Raw genomic sequence first — 22,024 nt, 5'->3', positions numbered from 1 at the left:
CTAAGGACATGAATGGAAATTTTTCAAAAGAAGATATACAAATGGCCAACAAACATGAGAAAATGCTCATCATTACTAATTATCAGGGAAATGCAAATCAAAACCACAATGTAATACCACCTTACTCCTGCAAGAATGACCGTAATTTAAAAATTGAAAAATAATCGATGCTGGCATAGATGTGGTGAAAAGGGAACACTTTACATTGCTGGTGGGAATGTAAACTAGTAAAACCACTTTGGAAAACAATATGGAGTTTCCTTAAAGAACTAAAAGTAGAACTACAATTTGATCCAGCAACCCTACTACTGGGTATCTACCCAGAGGAAAAGAAGTCATTATATAAAAAAGACACTTGTGCACATACGTTTATAGCAGCACAATTCACAATTGCAAAAATATGGAACCAGCCTAAATGCTCACCAGCCAATGCGTGGATAAAGAAAATATGATGTGGGTATACAAACACACAAACACCATGGAATACTACTCAGCCATTAAAAGGAACTAAATAATGGCATTTGCAACAACCTGGATAGAGTTGGAGGCCATTATTTTTAGGGAAGTAATTCAGGAATGGAAAATAAAAGATTGTATGTTCTCTAAGTGGAAACTAAGCTATGGGGATATAAAGACATAAGAATGACATAATGGACTCTGGAGACTTGCAGAAAAGGGTGGGAGGGGAGTTGAGAGATAAAAGACTACCAACTGGGTGCAGTGTACACTGCTCGGGTGATGAGTGCACCAAAATCTCAGAAATCACACCTAAAGAACTTACCCATTTACCTAAACACCACCTGTTTCCCAAAAACTATTGAAGTGATAATAATAATAATAACGAAGGAGAGGAAAATCAGTATGTTTAAGATATATCTGCATTCCCATTTTTATTGCAGCACTAGTCACAGTAGCCAAGTTATGGAATCAACTTAAGTGTTCATCAATGAATGAATGGATAAAGAAAATGGTGTGTGTGTGTGTGTGTGTGTGTGTGTGTGTAATGGAATATTATTCAGCCATAAAAAAGAAGGAAATTATGTTATTTGCAGCAACATGGATGAGCCTAAAGGACATTATGTTAAGTAAAATAAGCCAGGCATAAAAAGACAAATACTGCATGTTCTCACTCATATGTGGGAATTTTTTAAGTTGATCTCATAGAAGTAAAGAGTAGAATAATGGTTACCAAAAGCAGGGACGGGTAGGAGAAAGAAGGGGATAGGGAGAGGTTGGTTAATGGGTACAAAATTACAGGTATATAGGAGGAATAAGGTCTAGTATTCTGTAGCACAATAGGGTGACCACGGTTAACAATAATTTATTAAATATTTCAAAATAGCTAGAAAAGAGGATTTTAAACATCCTCAACACAAAGAAATGATAAATATTTGAGGTGATGAATATGCTATATAATTACACTGATTTGATCATTACACTGATTTTATTATTACATATTGTATGCATGTTTCAAAGTATCACATTGTACACCATAAATATGTACAATTACTGTATCTGTTCAAAATTAAAAAGGAATAACTGTAAATCAAAGCTCATTATTATGAAATATACAATAATTTTAAGGTCAGGCATGGTGGCTCATACCTGGAATCTCAGCAATTTCAGAGGCCGAGGCAGGTGGATCGCTTGAGCTCAGGAGTTTCAGACCAGCCTGGGCAACATGGCAAAACCCCATCTCTACTGAAAATATCAAAAATTAGCTGGATGTGGTGGCACATGCCTGTGGTCCCAGCTACTCGGGAGGCTGAGGTAGCAGGATCGCTTGAGGCTTGAGCCCAGGAGATGGAGGTTGCAGTGAGCTGAGATTGTGTCACTGCACTCCAGCCTGGGTGACACAGTGAGAACGTGTCTCAAAAAAACAAAAACAACAAAAAAAGAATTTTAATGACACTAGAATTTGGTTGGATCAAGGAAGTGCCTGGGTCTTAGAAATCTTTTTATAACATGAAGACTTTCTTCATCATTATCAGTGCCACCAATAGTATGTGCACTGAGCAAGTTTTTTATGGAAGAGCCTGAATGGGGGCGATCACATCCAAGGCCCCAAGGACACTCTATAAATTATTTTGAAAGATTTCTGTACTTCTGGGTCATCCATATCGTGGGTCATTGTTCTCTAAGCTACCTTCAATCCTTTAGAAATAGACAGACAAGCATGAAGGCTCATTCTATAAAGATATCAGCATAGAGTGTCAAATCTCAGTAGCCTCTAGGAGTTAGCATCAAATTGGATTCCTGCATCAATCATCGTTATTGCTAAAAAACAAACAAACAAACAAAACAAACAAACAAAAAACTTACTATGTCAGTAGAGTTGGAAAGCTATTCTTTTTTCTATGTTATACATATCATATATATAAAGGAGTGCGTAACATGCATAGGTAACAGTTCAAAATGCATAGGTAACAGTTCAAAATAACAATAATTAACGTATGTTAATATCCTGGGTACTTGAACTTGAACAAGAATAATTTAATAACAATGGGCTATAATCACTCTCACTGATAAAAACAGACACAAACAGCACTAAAATATTAGCAAACCAAACCCAGCAATGTATTAGAAAGTCATTGCCAAGTGTACTTTTTCCTTAAGATACCAAATATATAGCTCAGTTATAGACAATCTAGTAATGTAATACATCACATTAATAGCTTATGGGAAAAAATATGATAAACAAATACAGAAAAAGCATTCAGTAAGAAATAAATTTAGTCATGATAAAACTTTTGGCAAAATAGGAAAAGAACTACTTTAGCCTGATAAAATAAATCAATCAAAAACCTACAATAAACATCATTCTTATTTTTGAAACTTCAGAAGCATTCCACTCAAGTTGGTAATAAAGAAGAATGTCTTCCATCAGTGCTCCATTCCTCATTATATAGGAAAGATTAACAAATGCAGTAAGACAAAAATAAACAGAAATAAAAATGAAAAAGAAAGGTACAAAACTATCATTATTAGAAGATGACATGGAAATCAGAACCTAATTGAAAGGCTCCTGAACCCCAGAACATGAAACCAGACTCACTGAAACTGGTAGGGAGATTTCCAGCACCGTCTCCACAGACACCTGGCCCACAGTGCAGTGCCATGCAATCAGGAAGAGAGCCCCTCACTCTCAGCTTCACTCAGGGAAGAGAAGGGGCTGGTTTGTGTGTCTAGCACCCCAACCTTTCCAAGAGAGCTCCCTAGAGGACTGGCTTCTGTCTTCTCAGTCTTAGAGCTCTGATGGGCCTGGCACAGTGAAGCCACTCACAAGAGAATGGAGGTAGCATCTTGAGCTCCCCAGTGCTCGTCACACCATAAGCAGATAGAAAACGTAGTTGCCTGATTCTCCTAAAGGGAGGAAAGAGTTGTTAGTGACCCCCTGAATCTCTGGCCAATCTGATTGGTAGGGGTCTTCTTTTATGAGGCCAGTCGGTGAAGACTAGGAGAGTTGCTTACTTTGTCTAATGCATAGACACAGGCTGGGCACAGTGGCTCATGTCTGTAATCCCAGCACTTTGGGAGACCAAGGTGGGTGGATCACCTGAGGTCAGGAGTTCGAGACCAGCCTGGCCAACATGGTGAAATCCCATCTCTAAAAATACAAAAAAATTAGCTTGGTGTAGTGGTGCACACCAGCTGTAAACCCAGCTACTCGGGAGGCTGAGGCATGAGAATCACTTGAAACCTGGGGGCAAAGGTTGCAGTAAGCCAAGATCGTGCCACTGTAGTCCAGCCTGGGTGACAGAGCAAGATGTCTTGAAACAAAAAGACAAACAAGTAATGCACAGACACCAACACAGACACTTGAGGAAAATGAAGAATCAGGCAAAGATGTTCCAAACAAAAGAACAAGATAAATTTCCAGCAACTGACCCTAATGAAACAGAGTAATATGGTTTACCTGACAGAGAGTTTAAAATAACTCTATAAAGACAGTCACCAAAGTCAAGAGAACAGTGCATGAACAAAACGAATAGTTTGACAAGGAAATAGAAAATGTTAAAAGTACCAGATAGAAATCATGGAGGTGAAGGACACAGTAACTGAACTAAAAAATTTATTATAAGAGAGGTTCAACAGCAGACTAGATCAGCAAAAGAAAAGATAAGCAAACTTGAAGACAGGTCACTGGAAATAATTCAGTCAGAGGAGCAAAAAGAAGTAAAAATTTAAAACGGTGAAGTAAGCCTAGGGGAATTATGAGACATCATCAAGTGGATCAATATACACATTATGGGAGTCTAAAAATTTGAAAAGAGTGAGAAAAGAAAAGAAAGCTTATTCAAAGAAAGAATGGCTGAAAACTTCCCAAATCCAGGAAGAAAATGGACATCCAAATTCAAAAAGCCCAACAGATACCAAATAAGATAAATCTGAAAAAATCCACGCCAAGACACATATAATCAGGTTGCCAAAAGTCAAAAGGAAGGAAAAAGGCAAGGGAAAACTGACTTGTCATATACAAGGGAACCCTCATAATACAATCAGTGGATTTTTTCAGCAGAAATTTTGTAAGCCAGACAAAGTAGAATGATATATTCAAACTATTAAAAGAAACAAACCTGCCAACAAGAATACCATACCAAGCAAAAGCTCAGAAAATTTATCACTACTAGACCTGATTTATAAAAAATGCAAAAGAAAGTTCCTCAAGTGGAAACTATAGGACACTAAACAACAACACAATAGCATAAGAGAGCATGAAATTTGCTATAAAGTAAATATGTAGACAAATAAATAATATTATGTTACTATTGGTAGTGGGTAACTCATTTTTAATCCTAGCATAAAGGTCAAAAGACAAAAATATTTAAAATAGCTACAAAAATACGTCAAAAATAAGTCAAAAGACAAAAGTATTAAAGAATAACTACAAAAATAGGTTAAAATATATGCAGTCCACAATGGCTAATGCTTATAATCCCAGCTACTAGGGGGCTGGGGCAGAAGGATTTCTTGAGGCCAGGAGTTTGAAACCAGCTTGGGAAACATGGCGAGATCTCATCTTTTTTTTTTTTTTCAACTTTTAAATTCCGCGGTACAAGTGCAGGTTTATTACATAGGTAAACTTGCGTTATGGGGGTTTGTTATACAGATTATTTCATCACCCAGGTATTAAGCCTAATACTCATTAGTTATTTTTCCTGATCCTCCCCATCCTCCCACCCTCCACCCTCCTGTAGGTCTCAGTGTCTATTATTCCCCTCTATGTGTTCATGTGTTCTCATCATTTAGCTCCCATTTATAAGTGAGAACATGTGGTATTTGGTTTTCTGTTCCTGTGTTGGTTTGCTAAGGCTAATGGCCTCCAGCTTCATCTATGTCCCTGAAAAAGACATGATCTCATTCTTTTTTATGACTGCATAGTATTCCATGCTGTATATGTACCACATTTTCTTTATCCAGTCTATTATTGATGGGCATTTAAGTTGATTCCATGTCCCTGCTATTGTGAATTGTTTCACAAATGTACATATGCATGCATGTATTTTTATAATAGAATAATTTATATTTCTTTGGGTATATACCCAGTAATGGGATTACTGGGTCAAATGGTATTTCTGTCTTTAGGTGTTTGAGGAATCACCAGACTATCTTCCACAATGGCTAAACTAATTTACAGTCCCACCAATGGTGTATAAGCATTCCTTTTTCTCCACAACCTCATCAGCAACTGTTATTTTTTTACTTTTTAATAATACTCATTCTGACTGGTGTTAGATGATATCTCATTGTGATTTTGATTTGCATTTCTCTAATGATCAGTGATGTTGAGCTTTTTTTCATATGATTGTTGGCTGCATATATGTCTTCTTTTGAAAAGTGTTTGCTCATGTTCTTTGCCTACTTTTTATGGGGTTGTTTCTTGTAAATTTGTTTAAGTTCCTTATAGATGCTGGATATTAGACCTTTGTCAGATCCATAGTTTGCAAAAATTTTCTCCCATTCTATAGGCTGTTTACTCTGTTGATCATTTCTTTTGCTGTGCAGAAGCTCTCTAGTTTAATTATATCCCATTTGTCAATTTTTGCTTTTGTTGCAATTGCTTTTGCTGTCTTCACTATGAAACATTTACCCTTGCTTATGTCCTGAATGGTATTGCCTAGATTGGAGAGAACTCATCTTTTTAAAAGTTTTAAAAATTTAGTTGGGCATGGGCCAGGCACAGTGGCTCACACCTATAATCCCCATACTTTGGTAAGTCGAGACAGGCAGATCACCTGAGGTTAGGAGTTCAGGACCAGCCTGGCCAACAGGGTGAAACCCCATCTCTACTAAAAATACAAAAATTAGCTGGGTGTGGTGGCATGCACTTGTTATCCCAGCTACCCGGAAAGCTGAGGGAGAAGAATCTCTTGAACCCACGAGGCAGAGGTTGCAGTGAGCTGGGATCATGCCACTGCACTCCAGCCTGGGTGACAGAGCGAGACTCCATCTCAAGAAAAAAAAAAATTTTAGCTGGGCATGGCAGCACATATCAGTAGTTCCAGCTACTCGGTAGGGTAAGGCAGGAGGATCACTTGAACCCAGGAGTTCAAAACTGTAATGAGCTATGATCATGTCACTGCACTCCAGCCTGGGCAACAGAGTGAGACCACATCTCTTAAAATATATACATATGTGTTAAAAGATACAAATATGGGCCAGGGGTGGTGGCTCATGCCCATAATTCCAACACTTTGGGAGGCCAAGGAGGATGGATTGCTTAAGTTCAGGAGTTCAAGACCAACCTGAGCAACATGGTGAAACCCTGTCTCTAAAAAAAAAATACAAAAATTAGCCAGGCATGGTGGCATGTGTCTGCTTAGGACTTAGCTTAGGACTACTCAGGAGGCTTAGGTGGGATGATTGCTTGAGCCTAGGTGGCAGAGTTTGCAGTGAGTCAAGATCACACCGCTGTACTACAGCCTGGGCAACAGAGCAAGACCCTGTCTCAAAAAAAAAAAAAAAAGATACACATTATGAATAGATGTAAATCCTGACAACCATACGTAAAGTATGGGGAGCAAAGCTTAAAGTGTAGAGTTATGTATGTGATTAAACTTGCTGTCAGCTTAAAATAGACCGTTATAACTCTAAGATATTTTATGTAAGCCTTGAAATAACTACACACCAAGAAAAAACCTATAGAAGTTACACAAAAAGGAAAAGACAAAGGAATTAAAGCCTATCAATATAAAATATCAACAAAACACAAAGACAGCAAGAGGTGAAAAGACAGACAAAAGAACTATAAGACTAACAGAAAACAACTAGCCAAATGGCAATATTAAATCCTTATCAATAATAACTCTAAATGTATTTGATTAAACTCTCCAATCAAAAGACTTAGAGTGGCTGAATAAAAAAAAGAAGCATAAAAAGACATAAAAAAAAAACCCAACTGTATGCTGTTTAAAAGAAACTGACTTTAGGTTTAAGGATATACATAGACTGAAAGTAAACAGATGGAAAAAGATATTCCATGCAAATGGTAACCAAAAGAGAGTAGGAGTGGCTATAATTATATCCATTAAAATGGATTTTAAGTCAAAAACTGCCACAAGAGATAAAGAAGGACATTTTATGATGATAAAATGATCAATCCACCAGGAGTATATAACAATTACAAATATATATGCACCCAACATCAGAGCACCTAAATACATAAAGCAAACATTGGCAGAACCGAAAGGAGAAATAGACAGCAAAACAAAAATAAATTCAATAATGGACAGAACATGCAAACTGAAGATCAATAAGGAAAAGGAGGACTTGAATCATACTGTAGACCAAATGGACCTAACAAACATACATAAAACGTTTCACCCAACAGCAGAAGAATACACATTTTTCTAAGGCACACACGGATCTTTCTCCAGGATAGATCACGTTAGGTCTTAAAACAAGACTTAAAAAACAAAAAAAAAAGACAATGAATTTAAAAAGACTGAAATCATATCAAGTTTCTGACCACAATGAAATGAAACTAGAAATAGTAGCAGCAAGAAAATGGAAAAATTCACAAATATGTGGAAATGAAACAACACACTTTTAAATGACCATTTGATCAAAGAAGAAAATTTTAAAAATTATAAAATACAAAAGATAAATGAAAACATAAAATATCAAAATTTATGGGATATGGCAAAAGCAGTACTAAATAGTAAGCTCATGGCAGTAAGTGTCTACAGTAAAAAAGAAGAAAGATCTCAAACAACCTAATTTTACACCACAAGGAGCTAGAAAAAGGAGAACAAAGTAAACCCAAATTTAGCACAAGGAATGAAACAACAAAGATTGCAATGGAAATAAATAAAATTGAAAAATGGAAAACATTAACAAAACTAAGTTGGATTTTTGAAAAACAGAACTGATAAGCTTTTATCTAGACTAAGAAAAATAGAAAACTCACCGGGCACGGTGGCTCACGCTTGTAATCCCAGCACTTTGGGAGGCCAAGGCAGGCAGATCACGAGGTCAAGAGATCGAGACCATCCTGACCAACATGGTGAAACCCTCTCTCTACAAAAAGTACAAAAATTAGCTGGGCATGGTGGTGCGCACCTGTAGTCCCAGCTACTCGGGAGGCTGAGGCAGGAGAATCACTTGAACCCAGGAGGCGGAGGTTGCAGTGAGCCGAGATCATGCCACTGCACTCCAGCCTGGCAAAAGAATGAGACTCCGTCTCAAAAACAAACAAACAAAACAAAAAAAAAAGAAAAGAAAAATTGAAAACTCAAAATCTGAAATGAAATGAGACACTATAAATAATGCCACAAAAATAAAATATTCTAAGAAATTACTATAAACAACTATATGCCAACAAACTGGATAACCTAGAAGAAATGAATAAATTCCTAGAAACATACCATCTATCGAAACTAAACATGAACAAAATAAAGCCTGAGCAAACCTACAACTAGTATGAAGATTGAATCAGTAATCAAAAACCTCTCAACAAAGAAAAGCCTACATCCAAATGGCTTCACTGCTGAATGCTATCAAATATTTAAAGAAGAATTAATACTAAATCTTCTCAAACTCTACTTAAAAACTAAGAGGAGGGAACATTCCCAAACTCATTTTATGAGGCCAGCATTATCTTGATACTAAAGGCAGGCAAAGACAACTGCAGGCCAATATCCCTGATGAATATAAACACAAACATCCTCAACAAACCTTAATCTAACGGTATATTAAAAGGATCATACACCATGAGAAAGTGAGCTTTATTCCTGGGATGTAAGGATGATTCAACATATGAAAATCAATTAATGTGACATACTACATTAACAGAATAGAGGAGAAAATTACATATTCATCTCAATGGACACAGAAAAAGCATTTGACAAAATTCAGCACCCTCTCATAATAAAAACTTAATAACCTAGGAATAGAACATGTTACCTCAAGATAATAAATGCCATATGAAAAGCCTACAACTAACATTATACTCCATGATGAAAAACTGAAAACTTTTTCTCTTAAGATCAGGAACAAGGCAAAGAAGCCCATTCTTGCCTCCACTATTTGACATAGTACTGGAAGTTCTAGTCAGAGCAATTAGGCAAGAAAAACAAATAAAAGACATTCAAATTGGAAAACGGAAGTAAAATTGTCCTTGTTTGATCAAAAAACATGATCTTATATATTCAAAAAATTCTAAATACTCCATTTTAAAAAACTGTTAAACTAATAAATGAATTCAGTAAAGTTGCAGGATACAGGATACACATCAACATACAAAAATCTATTGCATTTCTATACACTAAAAACAAACTCTCTGAAAAGGAAATAAGAAAACCAATCCCACTTATAATAGCACAAAAAAAGAGTACAATACCTAGAAATAAACTCATCTAGACCAGACATGGTGGCACATGCCTGTTGTCCCAGCTACTCAGGAGGCTGAAGCAGGAGGATTGCTTGAGCCCAGGAGTTCAAGACTGCAGTGAGTTGTGATCATGCCAATCTATTCCAGTTTGGGCAACAGAGTGAGACCCTAAATCTCTTTTAAAAGAACAAAAGAAACTTATCTAAGGAGGTGAAATACATTCTGAAAACTACAAAACATTGATGAAAGAAATAAGACACAAACAAGAAATTAAACAAATGGAAAGGCATTCCATGTTCATGGATTAGAAGAATTAATATTGTTAAAATGTCTATAGAGCCCAAAGCAATCCGCAGATTCAGTGCAATCCCTATCAAAATCGCAATGGCATTTTTTTACAGAAATAGAAAGAACGATCCTAAAATTCATATAGACCCACAAAAGATTACAAATAAACTAATTAATCTTGAGAAAGAAGAACAAAGCTGGAGTTGTCACAGTTCCTGATTTTAAAATATATCACTATAGCTATAGTAATCAAAGCAGTATGGTACTGGCACAAAGACAGATATATAGACTAATGAAACAGGCCAGAGAGTCCAGATATAAATCCATGCATATATGGTTACATGATCTTTGGAAAGGGTGTCAAGAAAACACAATGGAGAAAAGATAGTCTTTTCAACAAATGGTGTTGGGAAAACTGGATATCCACATGTAAAAGAATAAAATTGGACCCTTATCTTACATCATACAAAAACTTCAACTCAAAATGGATTAGATTTAAGCACAAGATCCCAAAATGTAAAGCTCCTGGAAGAAAACATAGAGGAAAAACTTCATGACATTGGTCTTGGCAATAACTTTGTGAATATGACACCCAAAGCACAAGTAACAAAAACAAAAATACACAAATGGGACTATATCCAACTAAAAAGCTTCTGCACAGCAAAGGGAACAATTAAAAAAGTGAAAAGGCAACCTGTGGAATGGGAGAAAATATTTTCAAACCATTTATCTGAAAAAGTAGTTAACCTCAAAGATATATAAGGAACTCCTACAACTCAGCAGTAAACAAACAAACAGAAAACCAAATAACCTAATTTAAAAATGGGTTAGTGGCTGGGCGCGATGGCTCACACCTGTAATTCCAGCACTCTGGGAGGCCGAGGCAGGCAGATCACAAGGTCAGGAGATCAAGACCATCCTGGCTAACACGGTGAAACCCCGTCTCTACTAAAAATACAAAAATTAGCCAGGCGTAGTGGCAGGCGCCTGTAGTCCCAGCTACTGGGAAGGCTGAGGCACGAGAATGGTGTGAACCTGGAAGGCAGAGCTTGCAGTGAGCCGAGATCACGCCACTGTACTCCAGCCTGGGCGACAGAGTGAGGCTCTGTCTCTAAAAAAAAAAAAATTAAAATTTTTTTTTAAAAAAATGGGTTCAAGACCTTAATAGGTATTTCTAGGTATTTCTCCAAAGAAGATGTACTAATGGTCAATGGGTATATGGAAAATATTTAACATCACTAATAATGAGGGAAATGCAAATTAAAATCAAAATGAGATATCACTCTACCCCTGTCAGGATGGCTATTGTCAAAAGAAAACAAACAAAAGACAGTAAGTAAGTGCTGGCGAGAATGTGGAAAAACTTGAGCCCTTGCAACCACTGGTGGGTATGTAAAATTTTTCAGTTAATATGAAAAACAATATTGAGATTTCTTAGAAAATTAAAAATAAAACTACCAAATGATCCAGTAATCCCACTTCTGGGTACTTATCCAAAATAATTTCAACCAGGATACTGAAGAGATATTAGCACTCCCAATGTTCATTGCAGCTCTATTTCCAATAGCCAAGATATGGATACAATCTAAATGTCCATTAAGAGATGAATAAAGTAAATATGGTATACTCATTTAATGGAATACTACTCAAAAGAGATTCTGCAGTATGTGACAACAGACAATTTAAACAAATGGGATAATAGGGCCAGCGCAGTGGCTTATGCCTGTAATCCCAGCACTTTGGGATGCCAAGGTGGGCAGATCACCTGAGGTCGGGAGTTCGAGACCAGCCTTGCCAACACGGAGAAACCCTGTCTCTACTAAAAATACAAAATCAGCCAGGCATGGTGCTGCATGCCTGTAATCCCATCTACTCGGGAGGCTGAAGCACAAGAATCGCTTGAACCCAGGAGGCAGAGGTTGCAGTGAGCCGAGATCACGCCATTGCACTCCAGCCTGGGCAACAAGAGTGAAACTCTGTCTCAAAAACAAAACAAAACAAAAAAAAAAACGGGATATCAAGACTTATTCTATAACTCTAGTAATAACACTGGCCTCTTGGTTCAAGGAAAAATAAACCACGGGAACAGAACAGAACAGAACACTTACAGCCAAGAAACACAATCGTGAATATATGGAAATGTTATATATCACAAAAGTACAACTGCAAGTTAGGGAGGAAATGGGAATGTTCTAAAAATGGTAAGTGGGATGGGAAAGGAGGAGGAGTAAGACTCAGGAGAGGTCCACAGGAAATTTCTGCTGTATCTGTAATGTCTTTTACCTTTTTTTAACCCAGCACCACAACTGCTATGTAATGTTTTACGTATGTATGTATGTATGCTAAAAAAGAAAAAGGAAGAGGAGGAGAAGGACCTAAAGGAAATGTGGCCAAATGTTAAGATTTGCTAAAATTGAATGCTGTAATTGTGTATTATTCTTTATACCCGTGCTGTCCAACACTGTAGCATAGCTACACGTAGCTATTTAAACTAATTAAAATTAAGTAAAATTTAAAATTCAGTTCTAGTGTCTCACTAGCCACATTTCAATAGTCACAAGTGACTGGTAGCCACTAAACTGGACAAGGTATAGTTTGAACATTTTCATCACCACAGAAAGTTCTACTAAACAGAGTGGGCCTATACTTTTCTATAGGTTTGATCATTCATATCACTCATAACAAAATCAACAAGGACGAATTAAAGCCTGCAGTATACATGATGATGAGTGAAGAAAATAAAAGAAACTTAAGTAAATAGGACATCATCTAATTAATATAAAGTTTATACCTCTTTTTTTTTTTTTTTTCTTTTGAGACATCATCACCCTCTGTTGCCCAAGCTGGAGTGCAGTGGTGCGATCTGGGCTCACTGCAGCCTCCACCTCTGGGGCTCAAGCGATACTCCTGCCTCAGCCTCCCAAGTACCCAAGCAGCTGGGATCACAGGCACATGCCACCATGCCCAGCTTCTTTTTGTATTTTTAGTAGAGAAGGGGTTTCGTCATGTTGGCCAGTCTGGTCTCGAACTTTTGACCTCAAGTGATCTGCCCACCTCCGCAGTGCTGGGATTACAAGCGTGAGCCACTGCACCTGGCCCCTCTTTACTGTCTGATTGAACTGTCAGATCTTTCTCTCTCCCGAAATTTCCCAAAATCAAGGGGAACAAACTCTTTGTTGTGTTTCCTAGACACTATTTCCCTTACTTTCAGGTTATTTTACCCATTTTTTCCCTTGAGACAAGGTCTTGCTCTGTTGCCCAGGCCGGAATGCAATGGCATGATCTCGATTCACTGCAACCTCCACCTCCCGGGTTCAAGTGATTCTTGTGCCTCAGCCTCCTGAGTAGCTGAGATTACAGGCACGTGCTACCACGCCCAGGATAATTTTTTATTTTTTTGTAGAGATGAGGTCTCACTGTATTGCCCAGGCTGATGGGTTATTCTAACACTTGGTAGAGTATTTCATATGAATATAAAAGCTGCTGTTGGGAGCTGCTCTGTGAAAATGAAGCAGTTTTCCCACCTTTGGCTTTGATGACCATGATCCTTTGCCGCAAGTCGATGAAGGGCTGGATCAGGCAGAGCCGGGGTTCCTGCTTCTGACTCAGGCAAACACCATTGTGATTCACAACCATCCAGCTCCGGTCATATAGCAGCCCTTGGTTTCCTACAGGCCACCTGGTCACCTAAACAAAAAGGTAGACGTGTCTTAGGCCAGGGCTCCCCAAAGTTGGTCTTCACCTATTTGTACAGTGGCTACACAAACACAGATAGACTTCATGAATTCAGCACCTACACTGGAAGGAAGAAAGGGAGGAAGAGAAGAAACTAAAACAGAGAGGACAGTGCAAAGAAGATGATGTAGGAGCTGGATATCTCCCATTCAGCCTCCAGGTCCACACTCCACCCTTCTCCACTTCGAGCCATGTTTTAAGTAGGTAATGCCTGACATTCAGAGAGTACAAGAGTCTACAGTGAAAAGCAAGCCTCCTTTCCCAGCTGGCTCCAGCCATTGCTCTTTTTTTTGCTGTTTTTTTATTTGTTTGTTTGTTTTTAAGATGGAGTCTTGCTCTGTCACCCAGGCTGGAGTGTAGTGGTGCAATCTCAGCCCATTGCAACCTCTGCCTCCTGGGTTTAAGCTATTCTCCTGCCTCAGCCTCCTGAGTAGCTGGGATTACAGGCACCTGCCACCATGCCCGGCTAAGTTTTGTATTTTTAGTAAAGACAGGGTTTCACCATGTTAGCCAGGCTGGTCTCAAACTCCTGACCTCAAGTGATCCACCTGCCTTTGCCTCCCAAAGTTCTGGGATTACAGGCATGAGCCACCACGCCCACCCCTTTGCTCTTGTATATCCTTCCTTAGCAGTGGTGCCTGTCCAGGTATTTCATAATAGTATAGACATATTTTCCTACTAAAAATACAAAAAATCAGCTGAGAGAATTGCTTGAACCTAGGAAGCAGAGGTTGCAGTGAGCCGAGATCATGTCATTGCACTCCAGCCTGGGCGACAAGAGTGAGACTCTGTGTCAAAAATTATAATAATAATAATAAATAATAATAATAATAATAAATAGCCGGGCATGGTGGCTCATTCCTATAATCCCAGCACTTTGGGAGACTGAGGCGGGCAGATCACGAGGTCAGGAGTTCAAGACCATCCTGGCCGACATGGTGAAACCCCATCTCTACTAAAAATACAAAAATTAGCCGGGCTTGATGGCAGGCGCCTGTAGTCCTAGCTGCTCTGGAGGCTGAGGCGGGAGAATCAATTGAACCCAGGAGGCGGAGCTTGCAGTGAGCCAAGATCGCACCATTACATTCCAGTCTGGGCGACAGAGCGAGACTTCATCTCAAAAATAAATAAATAAATAAATAAATAAATAAATAAATAAATAAATAAATAAAATAAATAAAATAAAACAAAATAAAATAAAATAAAGTGAGTAGAGCTGGGCGCAGTGGCTTATGTCTGTAATGCCAGCACTTTGGGAGGTTGAGGCAGGGGGATCACTTGAGGCCAGGAGTTCAAGACCAGCCTGATCAACATAGCAAGACCCTGTCTCTAAAAAAAATGAAAATTAAAAAGTAGCCGGGCATGGTGGTGTATGCCTGTAGTCTCAGCTACTCAAGAGGCAGAGGCGGGAGGATAGCTTGAAACCAGGAGTTCAAAACTGCAGTGAGCTTTGATGGCAGCACTGTATTCCAGCCTGGGAGACAGAGTGAGATCCCATCTCGAAAAAATAATAATAAGCAAATGAATAAATGAATAAAGTGAGTAGCAAGTAAGAAGTCTTTCAGCACAGAAGAAAGCTCCCTGAGAAACTAGTTTTAAACTGTTTCCCCAAAAAGATGCTGGCTTTTTCGAAGACCCGGAAGATAAGGTACAAATGTTCTTCCTGGTGGTGTGTTTCTCTAAAAGAAAAAAAAAAAGCCATAAAAGGTAAAATTAAATTTGACACAGTCTGCTGATGGAAAAAATTAAAACCACCAGTTAGGTGGGTATAGGTATCAAAAGCTGACATCACAGAATAACAAGAGGCATTGATTATTTCTAACTTTGCTTGTTTTCCTTCCATCAGGGTCTCTGAAGTGCAGTTTCCCAGCCTACAGCTGACCTGTATAAGAGGTGTAGCCGTCCCACCAGCAGCTCCCTCCTGCCGCTCCTTCCACCATATCTCTGGGTTCACCTACCACAGATGCCAAGCCTTGTCGCCCCATCCTGCTTTTGCAAGATGGTGAGATCCTAAACTAATGGAGATGATGTTCTTTGGGTTGACCGTTCTGGTATAGAAGGTCAGCTGTGGAGCAATAGAAGCAGCTTCATGTAATTGTGAGAAGGGCCCAAGCTCAGAAACAGAGGCCCACATTGAGGAAAGGCTGCAGCATCCTCACAAGATGTCATGGTGGTTCCCTAAGCCATCTGGGGGTTTAGTTGGGAATAAACAGCTGTGGGTTACATTCTGTAAGTTTCATACATCCCCTCCACTTATTTCCTAAGCTACTAGACCAATTCAGTTTTCATCTCGTTTCTTCTTTGGACCTTTATTTTAGCAAGGATGTGCTTTCTCTGAGTACAGAGAGAATTAGTCCAATTTCGTCTCTGCTGGCTTCCTGCTCCTGCCCTTTGCAGGAGCGGTTGTCCACAGGTTAGGTTTTAACAGCACCAGCAAGTGACAGCATGGGTGCAATGTCCCTTCAATGAGGGCTTTTCCTGAGCCAGCTGTCTGCTGAAGAACGGTGTGGACAAAGGCAAAGGTTCAGAGTTCCAACCACAGAACTAGTCATAGATGTCCCTGCAGTGCACACATAAGGGAGCCCAGCTACCCTCAGTAGTAAAGATGCAAAAAAAAAGTAACATTATTTACCGATGCCACAATTTAGAAAAATTAAAATTTAATATTTTTAATATACTTTAAGTTTAAATAAAAGTAGTTACAGTTCACAGAGCTCCCATAAACGTTTCACTCCAATTCTGATTGTTGACTTTTCTAAATCATTTGAGAATAAGTTGCAAAATAATGTCTCATCATCCCCATAATACTCTACTGTACATATTCTAAGTATAATGACACTCTCTGACATAACCCCAGTACAGCCATCAAAATTAGAAATTACCATTGACCTGATATTACAACTAATCAATAGACTCCATTCAGATTCCACCTCTGCTGTCTGCATCGAATATCACGTTGCATACATTTGTCGCGTCTCTCTAGTCTCCTTCAGTCTCCTCTTGTCTTTCACAACCATGATATTTTTGAGAAGTACAGTCCAGCTACCTTGCTAAATGTCTCTTAAGGTGGGATTATCTGAGCTTCCTTATTATTTCTGCATTTTTGGTAGGAATGCCTCAGGACCAATGCTATGTTCTTCTCTGTACATCCCAGGAGACACACCCCATTCATTTGTCCCAATGTTGGTGATGTCAATTTCTGCCACTTGGTTAACATGGGGTCTATTAGGTTTCTCCATTGTAAAATTCATCAATAAGTAGGCGGTACTTACTAATTAATAAGTATTTTATGGAGAGATATTTTCAGAATATGCAGATATCCTGTTACTTATCAAATTTTCATTCATTAGATTTAGCATCTATTGATGACTATTGCCTAAATCAATTATTGGCATGATGGTTGCAAAGCGGTAGTTTTTAAAATTCTATCATTGATTTATTAGTTGGTATTCTATAGTAGGGTTGAGCTTCTTCTCTATTTATTCGCTAATTCATTTTTACTTTCTACTGGACTCATGGATTCCTGTGTTTCTCAAATGCTCACCACTCATCACTATCAGTACTTATTTTGATGTACATATTGCCAAAGACTTGGCCAACGGGAGCTCCTTCAAGCTGGCTCTTGTGTCCTTTTGACATATCTTCAGGTCACCTGGGCAAAGTGCTTAACCTCAAAACCCTCAGGCTCCATATCTATAAAATAGGGATAATATTACTATCCACCTCATATTTCACCATTTTAAGGATCAAATGAAACAAATAAACACATACAATGCTTCAGCACACAGCCAGCACACACATTCAGTGAAAGTTACAGCTATAATTAATAAGAGTAATGACACATTCACCACTCAGAAACGGTCCTCTCAGGAGTCCCCGTGAGCAGTCATGTTCAAAAGTCAGCACAGACCAAGAAAGGGAGAGTGAGAATGGCTTTTCTCACCACAACACTCTGATGAATGATTTTGATTTTTTTCATGCTTTTCTTCACTTTATCAAAAAATAGAGAGAGTAAACAAAGAGAAGGCTTTCTGTGCTGCTGTGAAAGTCCTTACCTCAAATGCAGCACAGGATTTGATTGGATAGAGATAAAGGTTAGTGACAACATGTGGCCCAAGGGCCCCCTCCAGGACTCCTGCAGCTTTCTCCGAAGGAGTCGGCTGGGTTCTGGCGACATCACACACAGGTGGGGCCACAGGCACAGCATTCACAGTAGACGAGTTGTTCCAAACCCTGGAGCCTGTGAGGGCATCTTCCTGAGGTGAGAGGCTACGTCTGCCCATGACAGCAGGTGTAACATCAGCCTGGCTGTCTGCTGATGGGGCTCCAGTCTCCCCGGTGTCAGCATGGGCCTGAGGGACAGGCCAGTCCCCTGATGAGTGCAGGCGAGTGTCTATGATGAACCTAAGAAAGGCCTGGACATCATCCAGCGTCGACATGTATCCAAATGAAATCCTCACAGATCCTGTGGGCTGCCCATCTATGAGGTCCATATTGTCCCCACAGACATGACCAGCCTAGGATAAGAGGGAAGTGCATCAGCCAGAGTGACCCCTTTCTCATAGAGACATTGGAAACAGTTCGGCAAAATAAATTTTGTTAATTTTAAAATTAACCCAGGAAAACAGAACTGCAACATTAATATGTGCTGTGCGTCTGGGACATGGTTCAGCTCTCTACCTGCAGGGGACCACTTTCTGGATCTCATTTTGCTCAACTGTAAATTGGGACCAATATCAATCTCAAGGGGCCATTAAAAAGTTTAATAGAAATACTTCATGGAAAGCATTTACCTAGAGCCAGGCACAGGGCTGGCTCACAGAGGCGTCAAAACACAGACTAAGTTTTCAGAAGCACCAAGGGGTCAACCTCAAGGTCTACCCGGGGCTGAGATGGGAGAAACATCACTGGTCACTCTCGTTAGCCTCTCAGTACTGAGGGGAGGCCTGCATCCCTGAGAGCTGCCCCTTGACAACAGGGAAAGGCAGAGATGCTGCCCCTGCAAATGACCAGCCCCGGGCCACTGTGAAGGCCAAGGTCAGCTTGAGTGCCCCTGTAGGGAGATGGGGAAGAAAGGCAGGAGAATCTCAGTCTCCGAGCCCAGCTGCCTGGTGTTGGTCACAGGTCAGCACAGTGCATGGAGCAGTCCTGGACAAACCTTGGTGCTGGATCCGGGTCAGACACCCGAAGAAATGGAGCCACAGCGTTCCATAGGACCAAATATTCTATCTGGAGCTGTGTTTGTGTTCTGAGCCTCCCTCTCCCTCTCTATTTCTTCTCCTCCCTCTCCTTCTGTCCTATCCCTCTTTCTTTTTAAACAAAACTCAGTTCATGGTTAGTTGAGATCTAGTATATACAGTATTTCACAGCAACCAAAGGAAAATCAAATTAGAAACTCAAATCAATAAACACTCTTTGCCACTCAAATTATTCCTAATGAAATGGTTCAAAACAGGCTATACCCTGAAGTGAAAAACCTCAGCCCAGGGAAGAGACAGGGAGGGTGGGGATTCTGGGAGACGCAGAATCCCTGGAGCCCTAGAAGAGTTCTACACTGCACCCAACCCAGATGTCAGCTAACTCTAGCTTGGAGGCTGTACCTCAGGAGGGCTGAACCAGGTAAGGGCACATCCTCACACATACCTTGCTAACACCCCTCCCTTGCCTTTAAATGGTTGGCCTCAAAGTAAAAAATGAATCCGAAAGTCTGCTACAGAGATAATATCTTGAAGCATTTTCTTTTTTTCTTTTCTTTTCTTTTCTTTTTTTTTTTTTTTTTTTTTTTTGAGACTGAGTTTTGCTCTTTTTGCCCAGGCTGGAGTGCAATGGCAGAATCTCAGCTCACCACCACAACCTCCACCTCCCGGGTTCAAGCAGTTCTCCTGCCTCAGCCTCCTGACTAGCTAGGATTACAGGCATGCACCACCACACCTGGATAATTTTATATTTTCAGTAGAGAGAGGGTTTCTCCATGTTGGTCAGGCTGGTCATGAACTCCTGACCTCAGGTGACTCACCCACCTCGGCCTCCCAAAGTGCTGTGATTACAGGCATGAGCCACCGTGCCCGGCTTCTTCTTTTCTTTTTTTTTTTTTTTTTGGTTGGAGGGGGATGGAGTCTTGCTCTGTCACCCAGGCTCTGGAGTGCAATGGTGCGATCTCGGCTCACTGCAACCTCTGCCTCCTGTGCTCAAACGATTCTCCTGCCTCAGCCTCCCAAGTAGCTAGGATTACAGGCGCATGCCATCATGCCTGGCTAATTTTTGCACTTTAGTAGAGACAGGGTTTCACCATGTTGGCCAGGCTTGTCTCGAACTCCTGACCTCAGGTGATCCACCTGCCTCAGCCTCCCAAAGTGCTGGGATTACAGGCGTGAGCCACCACACCCGGCCTTCTTGAAGCATTTTCCATTTGTATTACTTTTCCTTTGTACATGCACAGAGTAGGCATGGAGAAATGAGTATGCAGCAGCAGCCCCCACTCCAGACACGCAGGCAGCAACAGGTGTTGCTGGGTCTCGCTGACCAGCGTCTGGATCGCAGAGCTCTGTACCAACCTGAAAATGCTTCCTGACCATCTCGTTGCTTATGCCCAGGTGCCTCTGGCAGGCCCCAGTGTTACAGAAGCAGCCAGTTCGCAGGTGGATGTTGTAAAGACTGGCCATTTTGTCCACCTGCGGATTTAATGTAACATGGAATGAGCCATTACCAACGTGCAGTTTTACTCTGAGAGATTCAGATCAGGATTTGGACCTCTCTTTCCTAATAATAAAATGATGATACAAGCCTGGAATTGTCCTCTAAAATGATCTATCACAGGTTAAATGTTGTATAAAATGTTTCAGTGGGGCTGGAGACAGTGGCTTCTTGGCATCAGCTGCACAGGGTTGGACCACAGAGCAGGCCCCGCGAAGTGCTATTCCGAGCAGCCCTGCCTCAGCTCGCAGCCTGGACTCCAAGTGTTACTGTGTCCATGCTGAGTATAATTGATTTGCTTTTCCTACTTTCTCCAACTTTCGGTTTAATCACAGAATTGCTTTTCAGTCCAGAAGTTCCCAAAGCTCTTTCCTGCCCTCTGAAGGCTCTGGGAGGTGGTTCTCATTCACATGAGCCCCTGAGGATGTTTGCTCCAGTTCCTCCAGGCTGTGAGTCAAGTACTCCATTCCCCAAGGGCCTGGGGGCCCAGTAAGAGTCCTCGCCCTGGGGGCTCAGGCTGAATTCAGGAGGAGTAGTCACTGAACTGCATTCAGGAAAATAAACCCATCTTGCTCAGCTGGGTGAGCCTTTGAATTTTTCTCCCTGGGAAGTCACATGTGGGGTGGCCAGAGGTCACCGTGTGGTCAGCCAGGGATCTTGGCTGGGCAACGATGCCTCCCACAGACCCTTATCAAGACCACGGCAGTCTTCACTTTGGCCATCTCCTCTGGTGTGTGAGAAGAAGCCATTCTCTGGGTTGAACTGAGGGGCTTCAGATGAACAATTCTGTTCCTTCACCCTTGGCTAATGGCCCACTGGCATGCAGACCTGCTAGTGAATTCAGGAGTTTCCCAGCTCTAAGGTGAGTCCTGGCAGCTCTACTGGGCCTGACCAACTCCATCTCCAGGTCAGGTTTCCCGTCACAAGGCAACTACTAGGGAGACCCCCGACCCCCGTCCAGCTCCCACCAGGCTGAATTAGAGTCCCCGTGGCTGCCCCTCACCCACTCCCCCATATTCACCATTCCAGTTACTTTTGCTGTGAAGTAGGCCACCCAAACTAGGGAGAATAAAACAACAACCATTTTATGCAGCTCATGGCTACAGTGTGGAAAGAATTTAAACGGCATGGAGGAGATGTCTCCTCTCTGTCTCAAAATGTCTGGAGTCTCAGCTAGGAAGACTCAAAGGCTGGGAGTAGTTTGACATCTGGGGGTTGGGATCATCTGGAGACTCCTTTACTCCTGGGTCTTTCTGGTCCACAGGCTGGAAGGGCTTCAGAATTAGGACCGCCAGCCACAGTCCTGAGCTTGGCGTCTCCATGTGGCTTGGCATGCTTGCAGCACACACAGCAGCCTCAGGGCGCAAGACAGTAGCTGACAGGGTAACTCCAGGCTCCAAAGCTAGTGTCCCAGGGAACAAAGCCAACAGGGCATCATCTCTTGTGATCTAGCCTTAGAAGCCATGCAGTGTCATC

At 40.7% G+C, this 22,024-nt stretch overlaps 1 protein-coding gene across 1 annotated transcript in view; it reads right to left on the bottom strand.

The window, feature by feature from the left end:
* Positions 1-22,024, bottom strand: part of MOCOS (molybdenum cofactor sulfurase) — a 75,175-nt gene that overhangs the window by 28,874 nt on the left and 24,277 nt on the right. The window contains exons 7-9 of the mRNA XM_004059341.5: positions 20,410-20,526; positions 17,911-18,372; positions 13,645-13,807 (exon numbers count right to left, since the gene is read on the bottom strand). Coding sequence (XP_004059389.1) covers positions 13,645-13,807; positions 17,911-18,372; positions 20,410-20,526 — 742 coding nt within the window. The remainder of the gene's footprint in view (positions 1-13,644; positions 13,808-17,910; positions 18,373-20,409; positions 20,527-22,024) is intronic.

Source organism: Gorilla gorilla, chromosome 17 (assembly GCF_029281585.2).
Source record: "Gorilla gorilla gorilla isolate KB3781 chromosome 17, NHGRI_mGorGor1-v2.1_pri, whole genome shotgun sequence".
Classification (NCBI taxonomy): Eukaryota; Metazoa; Chordata; class Mammalia; order Primates; family Hominidae; genus Gorilla; species Gorilla gorilla.
Note: the sequence above shows the minus strand (reverse complement) of the source record. Positions and strands in the feature narration are given on the sequence as shown.